This window comes from Oncorhynchus mykiss, chromosome 3 (genome assembly GCF_013265735.2).
Source record: "Oncorhynchus mykiss isolate Arlee chromosome 3, USDA_OmykA_1.1, whole genome shotgun sequence".
Taxonomy (NCBI): domain Eukaryota; kingdom Metazoa; phylum Chordata; class Actinopteri; order Salmoniformes; family Salmonidae; genus Oncorhynchus; species Oncorhynchus mykiss.
In genome coordinates, this window is record NC_048567.1 from 65286766 (window position 1) to 65304069 (window position 17304).

At 41.3% G+C, this 17304-nt stretch overlaps 1 protein-coding gene across 1 annotated transcript in view; it reads left to right on the forward strand.

Moving 5' to 3' along the window:
• Positions 1-17304, forward strand: part of zmym2 (zinc finger, MYM-type 2) — a 50967-nt gene that overhangs the window by 26566 nt on the left and 7097 nt on the right. The window contains exons 5-19 of the mRNA XM_036974930.1: positions 2947-3159; positions 6182-6338; positions 6887-7002; positions 7633-7758; positions 8011-8161; positions 11497-11669; positions 11770-11935; positions 12019-12053; positions 12165-12297; positions 12415-12536; positions 12778-12925; positions 13378-13515; positions 15720-15820; positions 16120-16282; positions 16400-16554. Of these exons, the coding sequence (XP_036830825.1) occupies positions 2947-3159; positions 6182-6338; positions 6887-7002; positions 7633-7758; positions 8011-8161; positions 11497-11669; positions 11770-11935; positions 12019-12053; positions 12165-12297; positions 12415-12536; positions 12778-12925; positions 13378-13515; positions 15720-15820; positions 16120-16282; positions 16400-16554 (2097 nt within the window). The remainder of the gene's footprint in view (positions 1-2946; positions 3160-6181; positions 6339-6886; positions 7003-7632; positions 7759-8010; positions 8162-11496; positions 11670-11769; positions 11936-12018; positions 12054-12164; positions 12298-12414; positions 12537-12777; positions 12926-13377; positions 13516-15719; positions 15821-16119; positions 16283-16399; positions 16555-17304) is intronic.

Consider the following 17304-nt stretch of genomic DNA (forward strand, 5'->3'; position numbering starts at 1 on the left):
ACTTTGATGGGAGTGGGGGCCACAGAAAATCTGCGTACCCCCCCACCACATTGCGAGCAAAACATTTTAGCAGCCCCTCTCTTGACAGAGAGACTTTAGAGTTAATATGATATCTGAGTGAGACTGACTAACAAAATGAATGGGGTCCCCGGGCCGGGAATTTGACCATGATTACTTAGATTAGGGATGGTCAAATTTGATGGGGGCGGGGGTCACAAAAAACCTGAACTCATTATTAGGGGCCGCAGTGGCTCGCAGCAGGGTTTTTGTTGGCCGGTAACAGCTGGCTTTTGGCCGATGTAAAAAATATATATGTATAATTGGCACCAACCAATTGTCTGGGAGAAGAATAAAACATTTAGAAAACATATACTTAATTTTTAGAAATCTGAAATGTTATTATATATATTATAAGGTATGTCTTACCTTGCTTCAAAGTAGCCCAGCCAAAATCAGACCATATCCGAGGAGGCAATTATTTTATATGAACTTTCTTTCATTGTCCTGTAGCTGAAGGCACAATCCTAGTCATATTAGCAACCAATGCTAGTTGTTGCATATTAGATCTCCCCTCTTTAAAATGTTCTAACGGATTGCATGTGCAGTGCCCTTTTGACCCAGTGTGCCAGTGGCCATCGAAGGTGAGCATTTGCCCACTGAGTCGGTTACGGTGCCAAACTGCAGTCAGACATCTGTGGCATTGTGTTGTGTGACAAAACTGCACATTTTAGACTGGCCTTTTATTGTCCCCTGCACAAGGTGCACCTGTGTAATGAGCATTCTGTTTAATCAGCTTCTTGATACACCTGTCAGGCATTGTGTTGTGTGACAAAACTGCACATTTTAGACTGGCCTTTTATTGTCCCCTGCACAAGGTGCACCTTTGTAATGAGCATTCTGTTTAATCAGCTTCTTGATACACCTGTCAGCTGGATGGATTATATTGGCAAATGAGAAATGCTCACTAACAGGGATGTAAACAAATTTGTACACCGCATTTAAGAAAAAATAAGCTTTTAAAATGCATGGAACATTTCTGGGATCTTTTATTTCAACTCATGAAACATGGGACCAACACTTCAAATCAAAACACATTTTATTTGTCAATGGCGCCAAATGCAACCTTACAGTTATATGCTTACTTACAAGCCCTAAACCAACAATGCAGTTTTAAAAAAAAAAGTGCTAAGAAAGTATTTACTAAAATAAACTGAAGTAAAAAAATTACTAAATAAAAAACAAGAAAAATAACTAATAATTAAGGAGCAACAATAAAATAACAGTAGTGAGGCTATAAACAGGGGGTACCGGTACAGAGTCAATGTGCACAGGTTAGTTGAGGTAATTATGGTAAATTGTAGTGGTAAAGTGACTATGCATGGATAATAAACAGAGAGTAGCAGCAGCGTAAAAATGGGGCGGGACAATGCTAATAGTCCAGGTAGCCATTTGATTAGCTGTTCTTAGCTATCTTATGGCTTGGGGGTAGAAGCTTTTAAGAAACAATTTTTAGGGCCTTCCTCTGACACCGCCTGGTATAGAGGTCCTGGATGGCAGGAAACTTGGCCCCAGTGATGTACTGGGCTGTATGCACTACCCCCTGTAGTGCCTTGCGGTCCGAGGCCGAGCAGTTGCCATACCAGGCGGTGATGCAACCAGTCAGGATGGTTCAGCTGTAGAACTTTTTGAGGATCTGAGGACCCATGCTAAATCTTTTCAGTCTCCTGAGGGGGAATAGGCATTGTTGTGCCCTCTTCACAACTGTCTTGGTGTGTTTGGACCATGATAGTTTGTTGGTGATGTGGACACCAAGGAACTTAAAGCTCTCAACCTACTCCACTACAGCCCCGTTGATGAGAATGGGGACGTGCTTGGTCCTCCTTTTCCTGTAGTCCATGTTGAGTTTATATTTTCGTTCAGTGTATATGTAATTAAAAGTCGCATTAAAGTCTGGCACCTCCCTCCTGTCAGCAGAGGTCTGGACATTACAAACTGTAGCCAATACACACTAGACTTTGACATGTAGGCAAATTATTTATGTACATTTACATGCACTTTTTTGTTTTTCTAAACAGCTTGTGGTTTTCAAATCAATTGAATTGGCTATTTTGGTTAATGGCCTTGGTGCCGTAGCAGATGGCCTTGGTGCCGTAGCAGATGGCCTTGGTGCCCTGGCAGATGGCCTTGGTGCCCTGGCAGACGGCCTTGGTGCCCTAGCAGATGACATTGGTGCCCTAGCAGATGGCCTTGGTGCCCTAGCAGATGGCCTTGGTGCCCTAGCAGATGGCCTTGGTGCCATAGCAGATGGCCTTGGTGCCCTGGCAGATGCCTTGGTGCCCTAGCAGATGGCATTGGTGCCCTAGCAGATGACCTTTGTAGGCTGGCAGATTAGGCACCTCTTGAAGGCCAAATGGCCTTACCATTTGGCACACCCTTAAGAAAAACTACTGATTCACAACCAAATGTTGAAATTGCACCTTGTGTATTCTACTATTCTAACTCTCAACAGTAAGTTGAGACACTGACTGAATTCCTAAAAATAAAAAATACACATCTTTTGTAGGGGTGGAAATTGATCCATAGGCCTAAAAAAGGGGGCCCATCAATGTCTTAGATCAAAAGAAGTGGGTAGGGGTCAATTTGGACAGAGTATATTCCACTCACTCTCCCTCCAACATGGCTGCCGACGGCACAGTTTCTCATCCACTGTGTAGTCCAAGCCTTGAGCCTGGTGTCCATGGTTACTGCATGGAAAACAGTTGGCATCAAAATGGAGGGTGGTTCCCATCTGACCATGGAACAGTTTATAAACAACCACAACAACATCAGCCAGCCACCAGCTAGAATCTCACACCGATCTCACCATTGCCTGTGTATTCATTCAATATGATTGAATTTTCACACGTTATTATAAATCATTCTTTCTATTCCTTTTCCTCATATCAGATCCGCCATGAGGTGAGCTTCAAGACGGTCACCCATAAAATATGCAGCGATGCCTGTTTCAACCGTTACCGCATGGCCAACGGGCTCATCGTGAACTGCTGTGAGCAGTGTGGTGAATACCTGCCCAGCCGCGCCACTGCTAACCACTTTCTCATCATTGACGGCAAGCAGAAACGCTTCTGCTGCCAGAACTGTATGCAGGATTACAAACAGGTAACAGCCAGTCAGAACTGTATGCGGGATTACAAGCAGGTAACCATTAGAATGTACCAGGGATTAGAAGCACATAACAGACAGTCAGAAGTGTATCAGGGATTACAAGCAGGTAACATACAGTCAGAAGTGAAACAGGGATTGCAAGCAGGTAACACAGTCAGAACTGTATCAGGAATTACAAGCAGGTAACAGCCAGTCAGAACTGTATCAGGGATTACAAGCAGGTAATAGATAGAATATGTCAGGGACTACAAGAACATAACAGAGTCAGAACTTTAGAAATGCTGATGATTCAGATACTCAAATAGCCTAAAGATGGACAGTTTTATTGCTTCTTTTATCAGGACAACAGTTTTCAGCTGTGCTAACATAATTGCAAAAGGGTTTTCTAATGATCAATTAGCCTTTTAAAATTATCAACTTGGATTAGCTAACACAACGTGCCAATGGAACACAAGAGTGATGGTTGGTGATAATGGGTCTCTGTATGCCTATGTAGATATTCCATAAAAAATCACAGTTTCCAGCTACAATAGTCATTTACAACATTAACAATGTCTACACTGTATTTCTAATCAATTTTGATGTTATTTTAATGGACAAAAAAAAAAGCTTTTCTTTCAAAAATAAGGACATTTCTAAGTGACCCCAAACTTTTGAACAGTAGTGTATATACAATGCCTTGCGAAAGTATTCGCCCCCTTGAACTTTGCGACCTTTTGCCACATTTCAGGCTTCAAACATAAAGATATAAAACTGTATTTTTTTGTGAAGAATCAACAACAAGTGGGACACAATCATGAAGTGGAACGACATTTATTGGATATTTCAAACTTTTTTAACAAATCAAAAACAGAAAAATTGGGCGTGCAAAATTATTCAGCCCCTTTACTTTCAGTGCAGCAAACTCTCTCCAGAAGTTCAGTGAGGATCTCTGAATGATCCAATGTTGACCTAAATGACTAATGATGATAAATACAATCCACCTGTGTAATCAAGTCTCCGTATAAATGCACCTGCACTGTGATAGTCTCAGAGGTCCGTTAAAAGCGTTAAAATATTTCCCAAGCTTTAAACATCCCAAGGAGCACTGTGCAAGCGATAATATTGAAATGGAAGGAGTAACAGACCACTGCAAATCTACCAAGACCTGGCCGTCCCTCTAAACTTTCAGCTCATACAAGGAGAAGACTGATCAGAGATGCAGCAAAGAGGCCCATGATCACTCTGGATGAACTGCAGAGATCTACAGCTGAGGTGGGAGACTGTCCATAGGACAACAATCAGTCGTATATTGCACAAATCTGGCCTTTATGGAAGAGTGGCAAGAAGAAAGCCATTTCTTAAAGATATCCATAAAAAGTGTTGTTTAAAGTTTGCCACAAGCCACCTGGGAGACACACCAAACATGTGGAAGAAGGTGCTCTGGTCAGATGAAACCAAAATTGAACTTTTTGGCAACAATGCAAAACTTTATGTTTGGCGTAAAAGCAACACAGCTGAACACACCATCCCCACTGTCAAACATGGTGGTGGCAGCATCATGGTTTGGGCCTGCTTTTCTTCAGCAGGGACAGGGAAGATGGTTAAAATTGATGGGAAGATGGATGGAGCCAAATACAGGACCATTCTGGAAGAAAACCTGATGTAGTCTGCAAAAGACCTGAGACTGGGACGGAGATTTGTCTTCCAACAAGACAATGATCCAAAACATAAAGCAAAATCTACAATGGAATGGTTCAAAAATAAACATATGCAGGTGTTAGAATGGCCAAGTCAAAGTCCAGACCTGAATCCAATCGAGAATCTGTGGAAAGAACTGAAAACTGCTATTCACAAATGCTCTCCATCCAACCTCACTGAGCTCGAGCTGTTTTGCAAGGAGGAATGGGAAAAAATTTCAGTCTCTCGATGTACAAAACTGATAGAGACATACCCCAAGCGACTTACAGCTGTAATTGCAGCAAAAGGTGGCGCTACAAAGTATTAACTTAAGGGGGCTGAATAATTTTGCACGCCCAATTTTTCTGTTTTTGATTTGTTAAAAAAGTTTGAAATATCCAATAAATGTCGTTCCACTTCATGATTGTGTCCCACTTGTTGTTGATTCTTCACAAAAAAATACAGTTTTATATCTTTATGTTTGAAGCCTGAAATGTGGCAAAAGGTCGCAAAGTTCAAGGGGGCCGAATACTTTCGCAAGGCACTGTATATATGTGTTATCCATCTACACACAATACCCCATACCCCACAAAAAGTTAATTGCTTTGCCACATTTTCTTGTAGTATTACTTTAGTGCCTTGTTGCAAACAGGATGTATGTTTTGGAATATTTTTTATTCTGTACAGGCTTCCTTCATTCATTCTAGCAATTAGGTCAGTTTCGTGTCGTAACTACGATGTTGTTGGTCCATCCTCAGTTTTCTCCTATCACAGCCATTATACTCTAACTGTTTTAAAGTCACAATTGGCCTCATGGTGAATTCCCTGAGCGGTTTCCTTCCTATCCAGCAACTAAGTTAGGAAGGACACCTGCCACTTTTTAGTGACTGGGTGTATTGATGCATCATCCAAAGTGTAATGAATAACTTCACCATGCTCAAAGGAATATTCTATATTTGTGAATCTGTGTTTGAAATTCACTGCTCGACTGAGTGACCTTACAATTATCTGTATGTCAAAAATCATGTTTAACACTATTATTTGAGTCGATGCAATTTATTATGTGGCTTGTTAAGTTAATTATTACTTCTGAATGTATTTAGGCATGCCATAACAAAAGGGTTGAATACTTATTGACTCAAGACATTTCAGCTTTTCATTTTTTATTAATTTCTGAACATTTCCCCCAAAAATATTACACTTTGACATTATGGGGTATTGTATATAGGCCAGTGACCACAACATCTCCAATTTAATCCATTTAAAATTCAGGCTGGTGCACAACAAAAACTGGAAAAATTCAAGGGGTATGAATACTTTCTGAAGGCAATGTATTTGTATTCCCTTATTCCTCTAGCCCCACTCTAAGATGACAATGTGTACTGGCTGTAGTGCCATGGTCAGGTCTAGTGAAGTCACTCATTGCATCGGGGCCAGCGGCACCATGGAACCATACTGCTCCACAGCCTGCATGAACAAGACCAAGATCGCTAGCACCGCTACCACTGTCCTCGGTTAGTAGTTGTTTATACCTCACCATCAGTGCATCACTGTCCTCAATTTTCCCATTTTACTTGGATTATAGTTGAACTTTCTGAATTTAACCCTGTCTCACACATTTACATTTTAGTCATTTAGCAAACACTCTTATCCAGAGCGATTTACAGGAGCATTTAGGGTTAAGTGCCTTGCTCAAAGGAACATTGACTGATTTTTCACCTAGTCTGCTCAGGGATTTGAACCAGCAACTTTTCAGTTGCTGGCCCAACGCTCTTAACCGCTAGGCTACCTGCCACATATTAGTGCACTGCCACTCTCACTCTCCAGTGAGCCCACATCTTACGTCATTCACACTGACTGTTGGTGTGGTTTCTTTGATGTGTGGAATGTGGTAAATTTGGTAGTTGAAGTTGTATCATTTTCTTCTGTGTACATATGCGTTGGCGTGTGGGTGCAGTACAGCAAGTACAATTATAAAGGTGCTGGTACTTACAGTACCTACATTTGATCATACCGTGTGTAGGAAGGTTATGTGTCAAGGGGTGTTTTTGTTCCTTTACAGACTCGGAGCCCACATGCCACTTCTGTAAGAAGACATCGTTACCTCAGTACCAGGCCACGCTGCTTGAGGGGAATGTCCTAAACTTCTGCAGCTCAACGTGTGTCACCAAGTTTCAGGTATGTACCAACTCCTTTCTTTCTTTTTTAAATATCACCTTGTTAACCAGGACAAAACATTTGAATAAGAATTATAAAAGCCTATTGACAGTTAGGTTTCACGTTAGAAAGAACATGTCTAGCCTCCCGAGTGGCGCAGTGGTCTAAGGCACTGCATTGCAGTACAAGCTATGCCACAGAGATCCTGGTTGGAGTCCATATTGGCCCAGCGCCGTCTGGGTTAGGGGAGGGTTTGGCCGGGAGGGATGTTCTTGTCCCATCGCGCACTAGTGACTACTGTTTTGGGCCGGGCGCAATGCACGCTGACACGTTCTCCAGTTGTAATGCTGTTTCCTCTGACACATTGGTGTGGATGGCTTCTGGGTTAAGCAGGCATTGTGTCAAGCGGGGTTGTGTTTTGGGGGATGCATGGCTCTCGAACTTCGCCTCTCCCAAGTCCGTACGGGAGTTGCAGCGATAGGACAAGACTACCAGTTGGATACCACGAAATTGGGGAGAAAAAGGAGTAAATAAAAATAAGAAAGAACATGTCTTGTGCAGTGCAACTAAACAATTAAGAAGTCCCTCACTTTCTGTTTACCTTATCTAGTTTCCTGCAGCTTAAGGAAATGTTTCTTTCTCTCTCTTCAGAATGCAAACATTCAAACAGTAACCAATGGACAGACTCCCCTGTCTACAACGAACCACAACATCCAGCTCAAATGTAATTACTGTCGAGGAGCATTCAGCCTGAAGCCTGAAACCCTGGAGTGGGAGGTACATTCACTTTGTGGTCATGAACTTGGTTTATATAACACAATTATATTATATTTTTAGTTTTATTTTATGTTTTTAAATTTTCAACAGAAAATTGAGCATTAAAGTTAATTATACACCTTTTCTGTTGAAGTCTGTGAGTGTACATGCTCAACCTCTCCCTCTGTGTCCAGGATATATATCAAGTGGTCAAGCCTCAATTAAATATGCAGGAGCATTTAACATTGTGTGGGTATGTATTTTTCCCCCCAGGATAAAGTGTACCAGTTCTGCAGTAAGATATGTTGTGAGGACTACAAGAAGCTGCACTGCATCGTCACCTTCTGCGAGTACTGCCAGGAGGAGAAGACGCTCCACGAGACGGTCAAGTTTTCTGGGGTCAAGAGGCCCTTCTGCAGCGAAGGTCTGACAATGCCCTCACTCCCTAACCTGTGTCCTTGTCAGCTAGTCTGTTTTGATTGGGAGAGTGAGAGAACCCAGAGTGAATAATACTTGTCCTCATCCCATATTTCTCCATGTCCCTGACATGTTCTGCCACTAGCCTGGGCACTTTAGCCTAGTGCTGGGCAATAGGTCGAAGGAATTCGAATCATTCTCATTTATGTTTTTTTGGGTGATGTCCCAAATGCCTATATTGCAAGAATCAAGTTTTGTTGTATTTTTCGTTTTATGTCCGCTTGTCTCCTTCTCTCCTTCTGTGCTGCACGCACCTTCCCATTTACACCAGAGATCTGTATATAATGATGAGATGCACATGCTTCTGTCCTAACAATGGCAGTCGTCCCAAAGGCGGGAAGGCAAGCGACAAGATTAGGTCCAAAATTAGACCATTTAAACGCATTGGGTTTATTTTGGAAAGATTTTAGCGAGAGTGAAACACCTCGCATTGCCTCTTCCTTCAGTTTACACAAACACACCAAGCCCTTCCTCCTGCCACTCACATCAACAAAGATGAGCGATCACTTCTTCCTCTCTGACAAACGGTTTCAACTCGCTATTTGTATTTGAGTTTTTGGTCCAACAGAATCGGTCATATGGAGACTGAAACACATTGAGACATTATTTTACTGTAATAGAGGAGAAGTTAACCTTTCTAATGATTCAAATTGAGCGCAGAGCAGACACTACTAAAACGGGAGTATCAATAAACATTGACTCTGGAAAAGGAATGCTAAGGTTGTCGCGCGTGGCATTGTGGTACCAAGTACTGCTAGCAGCATTTTAGCCGAAGACTGTTATACTAGCTGTCTAGTCTGTGTTTTACAAATTTGCAATAAGCATAAAACACAATCATACAGTGGGGCAAAAAAGTATTTAGTCAGCCACCAATTGTGCAAGTTCACCCACTTGAAAAGATGAGAGATGCTTGTAATTTTCATCATAGGTACACGTCAACTATGACAGACAAAATGAGGAAAAAAAATCCAGAAAATCACATTGTAGGATTGTTAATGAATTTCTTTGTAAATTATGGTGGAAAATAAGTATTTGGTCACCTACAAACAAGCAAGATTTCTGGCTCTCACAGACCTGTAACTTCTTCTTTAAGAGGCTCCTCTGTCCTCCACTCGTTACCTGTATTAATGGCACCTGTTTGAACTTGTTATCAGTATAAAAGCCACCTGTCCACAACCTCAAACAGTAACACTCCAAACTCCACTAAGGCCAAGACCAAAGAGCTGTCAAAGGACACCAGAAACTAAATTGTAGACCTGCACCAGGCTGGGAAGACTGAATCTGCAATAGGTAAGCAGCTTGGTTTGAAGAAATCAACTGTGGGAGCAATTATTAGGAAATGGAAGACATACAAGACCACTGATAATCTCCCTTGATCTGGGGCTCCACGCAAGATCTCCCCCCGTGGGATCAAAATGATCACAAGAACGGTGAGCAAAAATCCCAGAACCACACAGGGGGACCTAGTGAATGACCTGCAGAGAGCTGGGACCAAAGTAACAAAGCCTACCATCAGTAACACACTACGCTGCCAGGGACTCAAATCCTGCAGTGCCAGACGTGTCCCCCTGCTTAAGCCAGTACATGTCCAGCCCCGTCTAAAGTTTGCTAGAGAGCATTTGGATGATCCAGAAGAAGATTGGGAGAATGTCATATGGTCAGATGAAACCAAAATATAACTTTTTGGTAAAAACTCAACTCGTTGTGTTTGGAGGACAAAGAATGCTGAGTTGCATCCAAAGAACACCATACCTACTGTGAAGCATGGGGGTGAAAACATCATGCTTTGGGGCTGTTTTTCTGCAAAGGGACCAGGACGACTGATCCGTGTAAAGGAAAGAATGAATGGGGCCATGTATCGTGAGATTTTGAGTGAAAACCTCCTTCCATCAGCAAAGGCATTGAAGATGAAACGTGGCTGGGTCTTTCAGCATGACAATGATCCCAAACACACCGCCCAGGCAACGAAGGAGTAGCTTCGTAAGAAGCATTTCAAGGTCCTGGAATGGCCTAGCCAGTCTCCAGGTCTCGACCCCATAGAAAATCTTTGGAGGGAGTTGAAAGTCTGTGTTAACCAGCAACAGCCCAAAAACATCACTGCTCTAGAGGAGATCTGCATGGAGGAATGGGCCAAAATACCAGCAACAGTGTGTGAAAACCTTGTGAAGACTTACAGAAAACGTTTGACCTCTGTCATTGCCAACAAAGGGTATATAACAAAGTATTGAGATAAACTTCTGTTATTGACCAAATACTTATTTTCCACCATAATTTGCAAATAAATTCATTAAATATCCTACAATGTGATTTTCTGGATTTTCTTTCTCTCATTTTGTCTGTCATAGTTGATATGATGAAAATTACAGGCCTCTCTCATCTTTTTAAGTGGGAGAGCATGCACAATTGGTGGCTGACTAAATACTTTTTTGCCCCACTGTATATAGAATTGTCACTCAATCTCATTCTGAGAAATAAGGCAGGCCACTAGATTTCAACATCTGAACAAAGTGGACATGCTTACAGTTGGAGACGAACAGAAGGGTGTGTTCATAACCATTCAACTGTACTACCCTGTTAGCTAGCAAACAGATCCATGTTGGCTAAACTTGAAATATAAAGATTAGATGGCTACTCACTAGCATGCGAGCTTGTGCTTGAGAGATTGTTTGAGATCTGGGTTAATTTTCTATAGCTTAATGCCTGCCAGAAGTGAATGTGCATTATGCATGGTTCTGGTTAAATTTGAAATAACAATTGTATTTTAATGGACAGACTTGAAAGCCAGATCAGTGATTATTGCAAAAAAGCAGGTTGATCTATTTTGATAAAATAATTACATTATTAGTACAAATCTGTCTTCTGCCCCTGAACAAGGCAGTTAACCCACTGTTCCTAGGCCGTCATTGAAAATAAGAATGTGTTCTTAACTGACTTGTCTAGTTAAATAAAGGTTAAATAAAAAATGAGTGGGTCTTATGGTTGTGGAAGACTTATATTCAGCCTAGATATAACTTCACAAGACCTGAATTCATTAGATTATTGCTGACTGTTTTTAATGCAGTGGATTTGACCTTTAATTGTTTAACAAAGCTTATTTAGAGAATATTTTTCTTTTAAATGTATATATATATCGTGAATTGCCCAGAAGTTAGATTTTTTTTTTTAGGCCGTATTGCCCAGCCCTACTTTACCCAGACAACACCCGAGTGTATAAAGTGTGTTTGTCACTTGAGCATTGACATCATATAACCTCTAAACGTTGTTGTCCCTATTGCCCCTCAGGTTGTAAGCTGCTTTTCAAGCAGGACTTTGCCAAGCGGCTGGGTCTGAAGTGTGTCACCTGTAACTACTGCACTCAGCTGTGTAAGAGAGGAGTGACCAGGCAGTTGGCTGGGGTGTCCAGGGACTTCTGCAGTGAAACCTGCGCCAAGAAGTTCCACGAGTGGTACTACAAGGTCAGAACGCGTACCTAAATCAGTCTCACTATGAAAAATCATATTTCTCAAAATTGTGCATCCAGGAGGTGATTTATGTGTTTCCTGTTATGTCCACCAGGCGGCACGCTGTGACTGCTGTAAGGTACAAGGGAACCTGACTGAGTCGGTGCAGTGGAGAGCAGAGATGAAGCACTTCTGTGACCAGCAGTGTCTCCTCCGCTTTTACTGCCAGCAGAACGAACCAAACCTGGCAACGCAGAAGGGCCCAGAGAACACCAGACTTGGTACTAATTTGTGTGCATTTAGACTTTTTGAAAACAAGTGCATCTGTGTGGTTGACTTACTGAACCATGTTTTCTATTGACAGGATTTGGAATACAAACTGAGGCAACCAACATTGCGGTGAGGAAAAAGTACTTAATGTTACAACCCTATAATCGTTACAGCACAGCTGACTGTAAGGTAAGGAATATTATTGTCCTTCTTTAACAAGTATCATCTGTTATCTCCTAGATGTTGAGTCAGCCGTACACCGGTGGAGGGATCCTAAAGGATGTGAAGAATAAAGCTGTACTCTGCAAGCCTCTCACTATGACCAAGGCCACCTACTGCAAACCACACATGCAGAGCAAGCTCCTACAGACAGGTAGACACCTCAATATTACTGTTTGGGAAATCGAAGGTCAAACTGTGTGGCACATTATGTCTCTCACAAAGTAGTATGTCCTTGGTTTGACCTTTTGACCTGTGTGTCTGTCTCCAGATGAGGATGACTGGGTGAAGAGGGAGTACATTCCCGTGCCCATCCCTGTACCTGTGTTCATCCCAGTCCCCATGAACCTCTACGCTCAGATCACACCCATTCCCATCACACTACCTGTCCCGGTAAGAAACACCCTGGGCTCCATGGAACCAATGGAATAGTCCCAAAAGTGCAAATCCGGAATAATTTTATGCAGAAGTGTGTCCGATGATTAGAACTCTTTTGCTGTTCACATCTTGTAAATATGAGGACAACCATGGATAAGGTGGAGTAGATATTTACTCTCAAATGAGTCTTTCCAGTATTTAACACAAAAACAGTCCCTAACCAGTCAGTGGTCCCTGTCTCTCCCTCCTACCCCAGGTTCCAGTGCCAGTGTTCCTGCCCACCACACTGCAGGGCACAGAGCAGATTGTCCAGACCATCAACAAGCTGAAGGCCAAAGTCCCCACTGACCCCCATGAGGCTGACCTCTCCATGGCTGAGATGATTGCAGAAGACCAGAAGCCAGGTACACACACACACAGAAAGAAAGCCGGGTACCGACTTAATATATTCCATTTAGCAAACTCTGCGACTTAGAATCATGCGTGAACACATTGTGCTTATGGGTGGTCCCAGGAATCAAATCAACTAACCTGGCGTTACAAGCACCATGCTCTACCAACCTAGCTACAAAGGACTTCACATCCACAGTTCCAAAAGTGCAAACTCAAAACTAAATCAAGCGTGACTCAAATACTTTTAAGCGTGTCCAATGATTAGAACTCTATTGCTGTTCACATCCTGAAACTCTGTGATTGGTATTTTGTTATATGAGGACATGAAACAAACCATGGCGCTTCTTTATCCATGGCTACCGGTATGCATCTTTGTCTAGCTGAATGGGATGCACTTCTCTGCCTCATCACTGCAAGCTGCCACAGATGAAATGTTGATTGATATCTTGTGTGACTGTTTCAGATGTGAATGTGAAGAGGGAGCGAGGAGAAGGAGAGGCCAGGTCCAGTAGCAGCAGCAGCTCCAGTAACAGCAGCTCTGAATCGGAGGCTGAGGAGAAGTATGAACCAGATCTGGACCTGGAGAACGACTTTCCTCAAGGTACGACTACTGAGCAGCATTTGACCACCCTGACACTGTGAGACACTTTCTAGTCCTGTCCTCTATTGTGGAAAATGATATTATTTGACTGCTCTCTGTCTCTCAGTACAGTGGAGAGGTGCTAAACAATATCACCATGTGACATGGGTGTTTTTTAAAATATTATAGCATATCAGACAAAGGGATTTATTTAGGTGTATTTATAATCAGAAGGCCAGGTGTAGAATTACATTAAAATACCTAGATAATACAATAATAATATAATAAAGAACCTTGCTAATACATGGATACAATAAATAATCTAGCTAATACAGGAGTACAATAATAATACAATAAATAATCTAGCCAATACAGGAATAAAATAATACATAAAGAACCTAGCTAATACAGGACTAGAATAAAGAACCTAGCTAATACAGGACTAGAATAAATAATCTAGCTAATACAGGAATACAATGAAGAACCTAGCTAATACAGGAATACAATAAAGAACCTAACTAATACAGGACTAGAATAAAGAACCTAGCTAATACAGGAATAGAATGAAGAACCGAGCTAATACAGGACTACAATAATACAATAAGGAACCTAGCTAATACAGGAATACAATAAAGAACCGAGCTAATACAGGAATACAATAAAGAACCTAGCTAATACAGGAATACAATAATAATACAATAAATAATCTAGCTAATACAGGAATACAATAAATAATATAGCTAATACAGGAATACAATAATAATACAATAAATAATCTAGCTAATACAGGAATACAATAATACAATAAATAATCTAGCTAATACAGGACTACAATAAGGAACCTAGCTAATGCAGGAATACAATAATAATACAATAAATAATCTAGCTAATACAGGACTACAATAATACAATAAATAATCTAGCTAATACAGGAATACAATAATACAATAAAGAACCTAGCTAATACAGGAATACAATGAATAACCTAGCTAATACAGGAATACAATACAGGACTACAATAATACAATAAATAATCTAGCTAATACAGGAATACAATAATAATACAATAAATAATCTAGCTAATACAGGACTACAATAATACAATAAGGAACCTAGCTAATACAGGACTACAATAATACAATAAGGAACCTAGCTAATACAGGAATACAATAAAGAACCTAGCTAATACAGGAATACAATACAGGACTACAATAATACAATAAATAATCTAGCTAATACAGGAATACAATAATAATACAATAAATAATCTAGCTAATACAGGACTAAAATAATACAATAAGGAACCTAGATAATACAGGAATACAATGAAGAACCTAGCTAATACAGGAATACAAGAATACAATAAATAATCTAGCTAATACAGGACTACAATAATACAATAAGGAACCTAGCTAATACAGGAATACAATAATAATACAATAAATAATATAGCTAATACAGGAATACAATAATAATACAATAAATAATCTAGCTAATACAGGAATACAATAATAATACAATAAATAATCTAGCTAATACAGGACTACAATAATACAATAAGGAACCTAGCTAATACAGGAATACAACAAAGAACCTAGCTAATACAGGAATACAATAAAGAACCTAGCTAATACAGGAATACAATAAAGAACCTAGCTGATACAGGAATACAATAATAATACAATAGAGAACCTAGCTAATACAGGAATCAAATAATACAATAGAGAAGCTAGCTAATACAGGAATACAATAAAGAACCTAGCTGATACAGGAATACAATAATACAAAAAAGACCCTAGCTAATACAGGAAGACAATAAAAATACAATAGAGAACCTAGCTAATACAGGAATACAATAAAAAAAACTACGTAATATAGGAATACAATAATAATACAACTAAGAACCTGGCTAACTGAGCCCGTGACCAGCAGCTCTGGACTACGTGTTCATTAGAGAGAAGGTAGTTATGGAGCAACAGCTGTTTGATGATTCAATTCACCCACACCCCTTCTGGTAAAGGCCATTGCTAATTCACTCATTCACCTCCCTCTCCATCTGTCTGGCTTGCTTTGGCACAGCACAGTTCGGTCCAGATTGGTTCAGCTCAGTCCGGCTCACTTTAGCTCTGCCTACCTCTGTCAAACTCCAGTCTGGTGGGCTTTGAATTGGCTCATCCCTTACCTGTGTCCGTTTGTCCTGTCTGTCTGTCCTGTTTTAACCCCAGACCCTTTTCCTACACTCGAGAGCCTGGACGTGGATATGGGGTTCAACCTACCCCCTCTCCTGGCTGAGGAGAAGGATGAGGTACCCAGAGCCAGGAGACAGGTACACTACTCTAACCACCCTGACCCCTTTCATCTACCTAACCTTTCATTTCGCTCCAGTTGGAAGCAGAAGTGTGCCCAACGATTAGAACTCTATTGCTGTTCACAACCTGCCCAGGGACTGCAGTTGAAAATAAACTCTGTGATTGTTTTTTTTCACGAGAACATGAAATAATAAACCATGAATGATGTTCTTATGAAGATAAACATATAAAATGGTGGAGTGGATAAGATCTCCCACACGAAGGCTTCCACCGAGACATTACAAGTCTCATTCATAGGGCTGTGTGCTTATTTCAGGGACATAAGAGGCGAGCTGTAGAGGGAGACCCCTCTCCCCCTATGACAGAGAGGCGCTCGCTACCCCTGAGGTCTCACTACGGGGTCAACGCCTGGAAACGGTGGGTGCTGTCCTCGACTGACCAATCAGGTGACACTAAAGGGAAAGACAGGCTCAAGCAGGGTGAGTAAGCTCCGCCCACAGAAACTATTATCATACAGCACTTGGAACCACTGGACATTCTGTATGAAAGGTGCTATATAATTAAATTGGTAAGAGATTATAATTATTTGTCCTCAGAATCTCCACCGGCCTGGTCGAAGAGTAACCTGCTCTCTCTAAAAGCGTCAGAGCTCAGCCTGGCCTTGTCCCGATTCGTCCGCGAGGTACGGCGGCCCAACGGAGAGCGCTACGCCCCTGACAGCATCCTCTACCTCTGCCTGGGCATCCAGCAGGTCAGTCACCTCCCTGTTTAGTTTCCCCTCCTCGGTCACCTTCTGTAGCCTGGTTCCATTTCAGTTTTCAGCCCTTTGCTCCTTCCCCATCAAACAGTGTTCACAGATCTGACAGATACTACTATACATTTTATTTATTTTTTCTTCTCCACCTTTATTTTACCAGGTAGGCAAGTTGAGAACAAGTTCTCATTTACAACTGCGACCTGGCCAAGATAAAGCAAAGCAGTTCGACACATATAACAACACAGTTACACATGGAGTAAAACAAACATACAGTCAATAATACAGTAGAAAAATAAGTCTATGTACAATGTGAGCAAATGATGTGAGATAATGGAGGTAAATGCAATAAATAGGCCATGGTGGCGAAGTAAATACAATATAGCAATTAAAACACTGGAATGGTAGATTTGACAGTAGATGAGTGTGCAAAGTAGAAATACTGGGGTGCAAAGGAGCAAAATAAATAAATACAGTAGGGGAAGAGGTAGTTGTTTGGGCAATTTATAGATGGGCTATGTACAGGTGCAGTGATCTGTGAGCTGCTCTGACAGCTGGTGCTTAAAGCTAGTGAGGGAGATAAGTGTTTCCAGTTTCAGAGATGTTTGTAGTTCGTTCCAGTCATTGGCAGCAGAGAACTGGAAGTAGAGGCGACCTAAGGACGAATTGGCTTTGGGGGTGACAAGTGAGATATACAGTGCCTTGCGAAAGTATTCGGCCCCCTTGAACTTTGCGACCTTTAGCCAC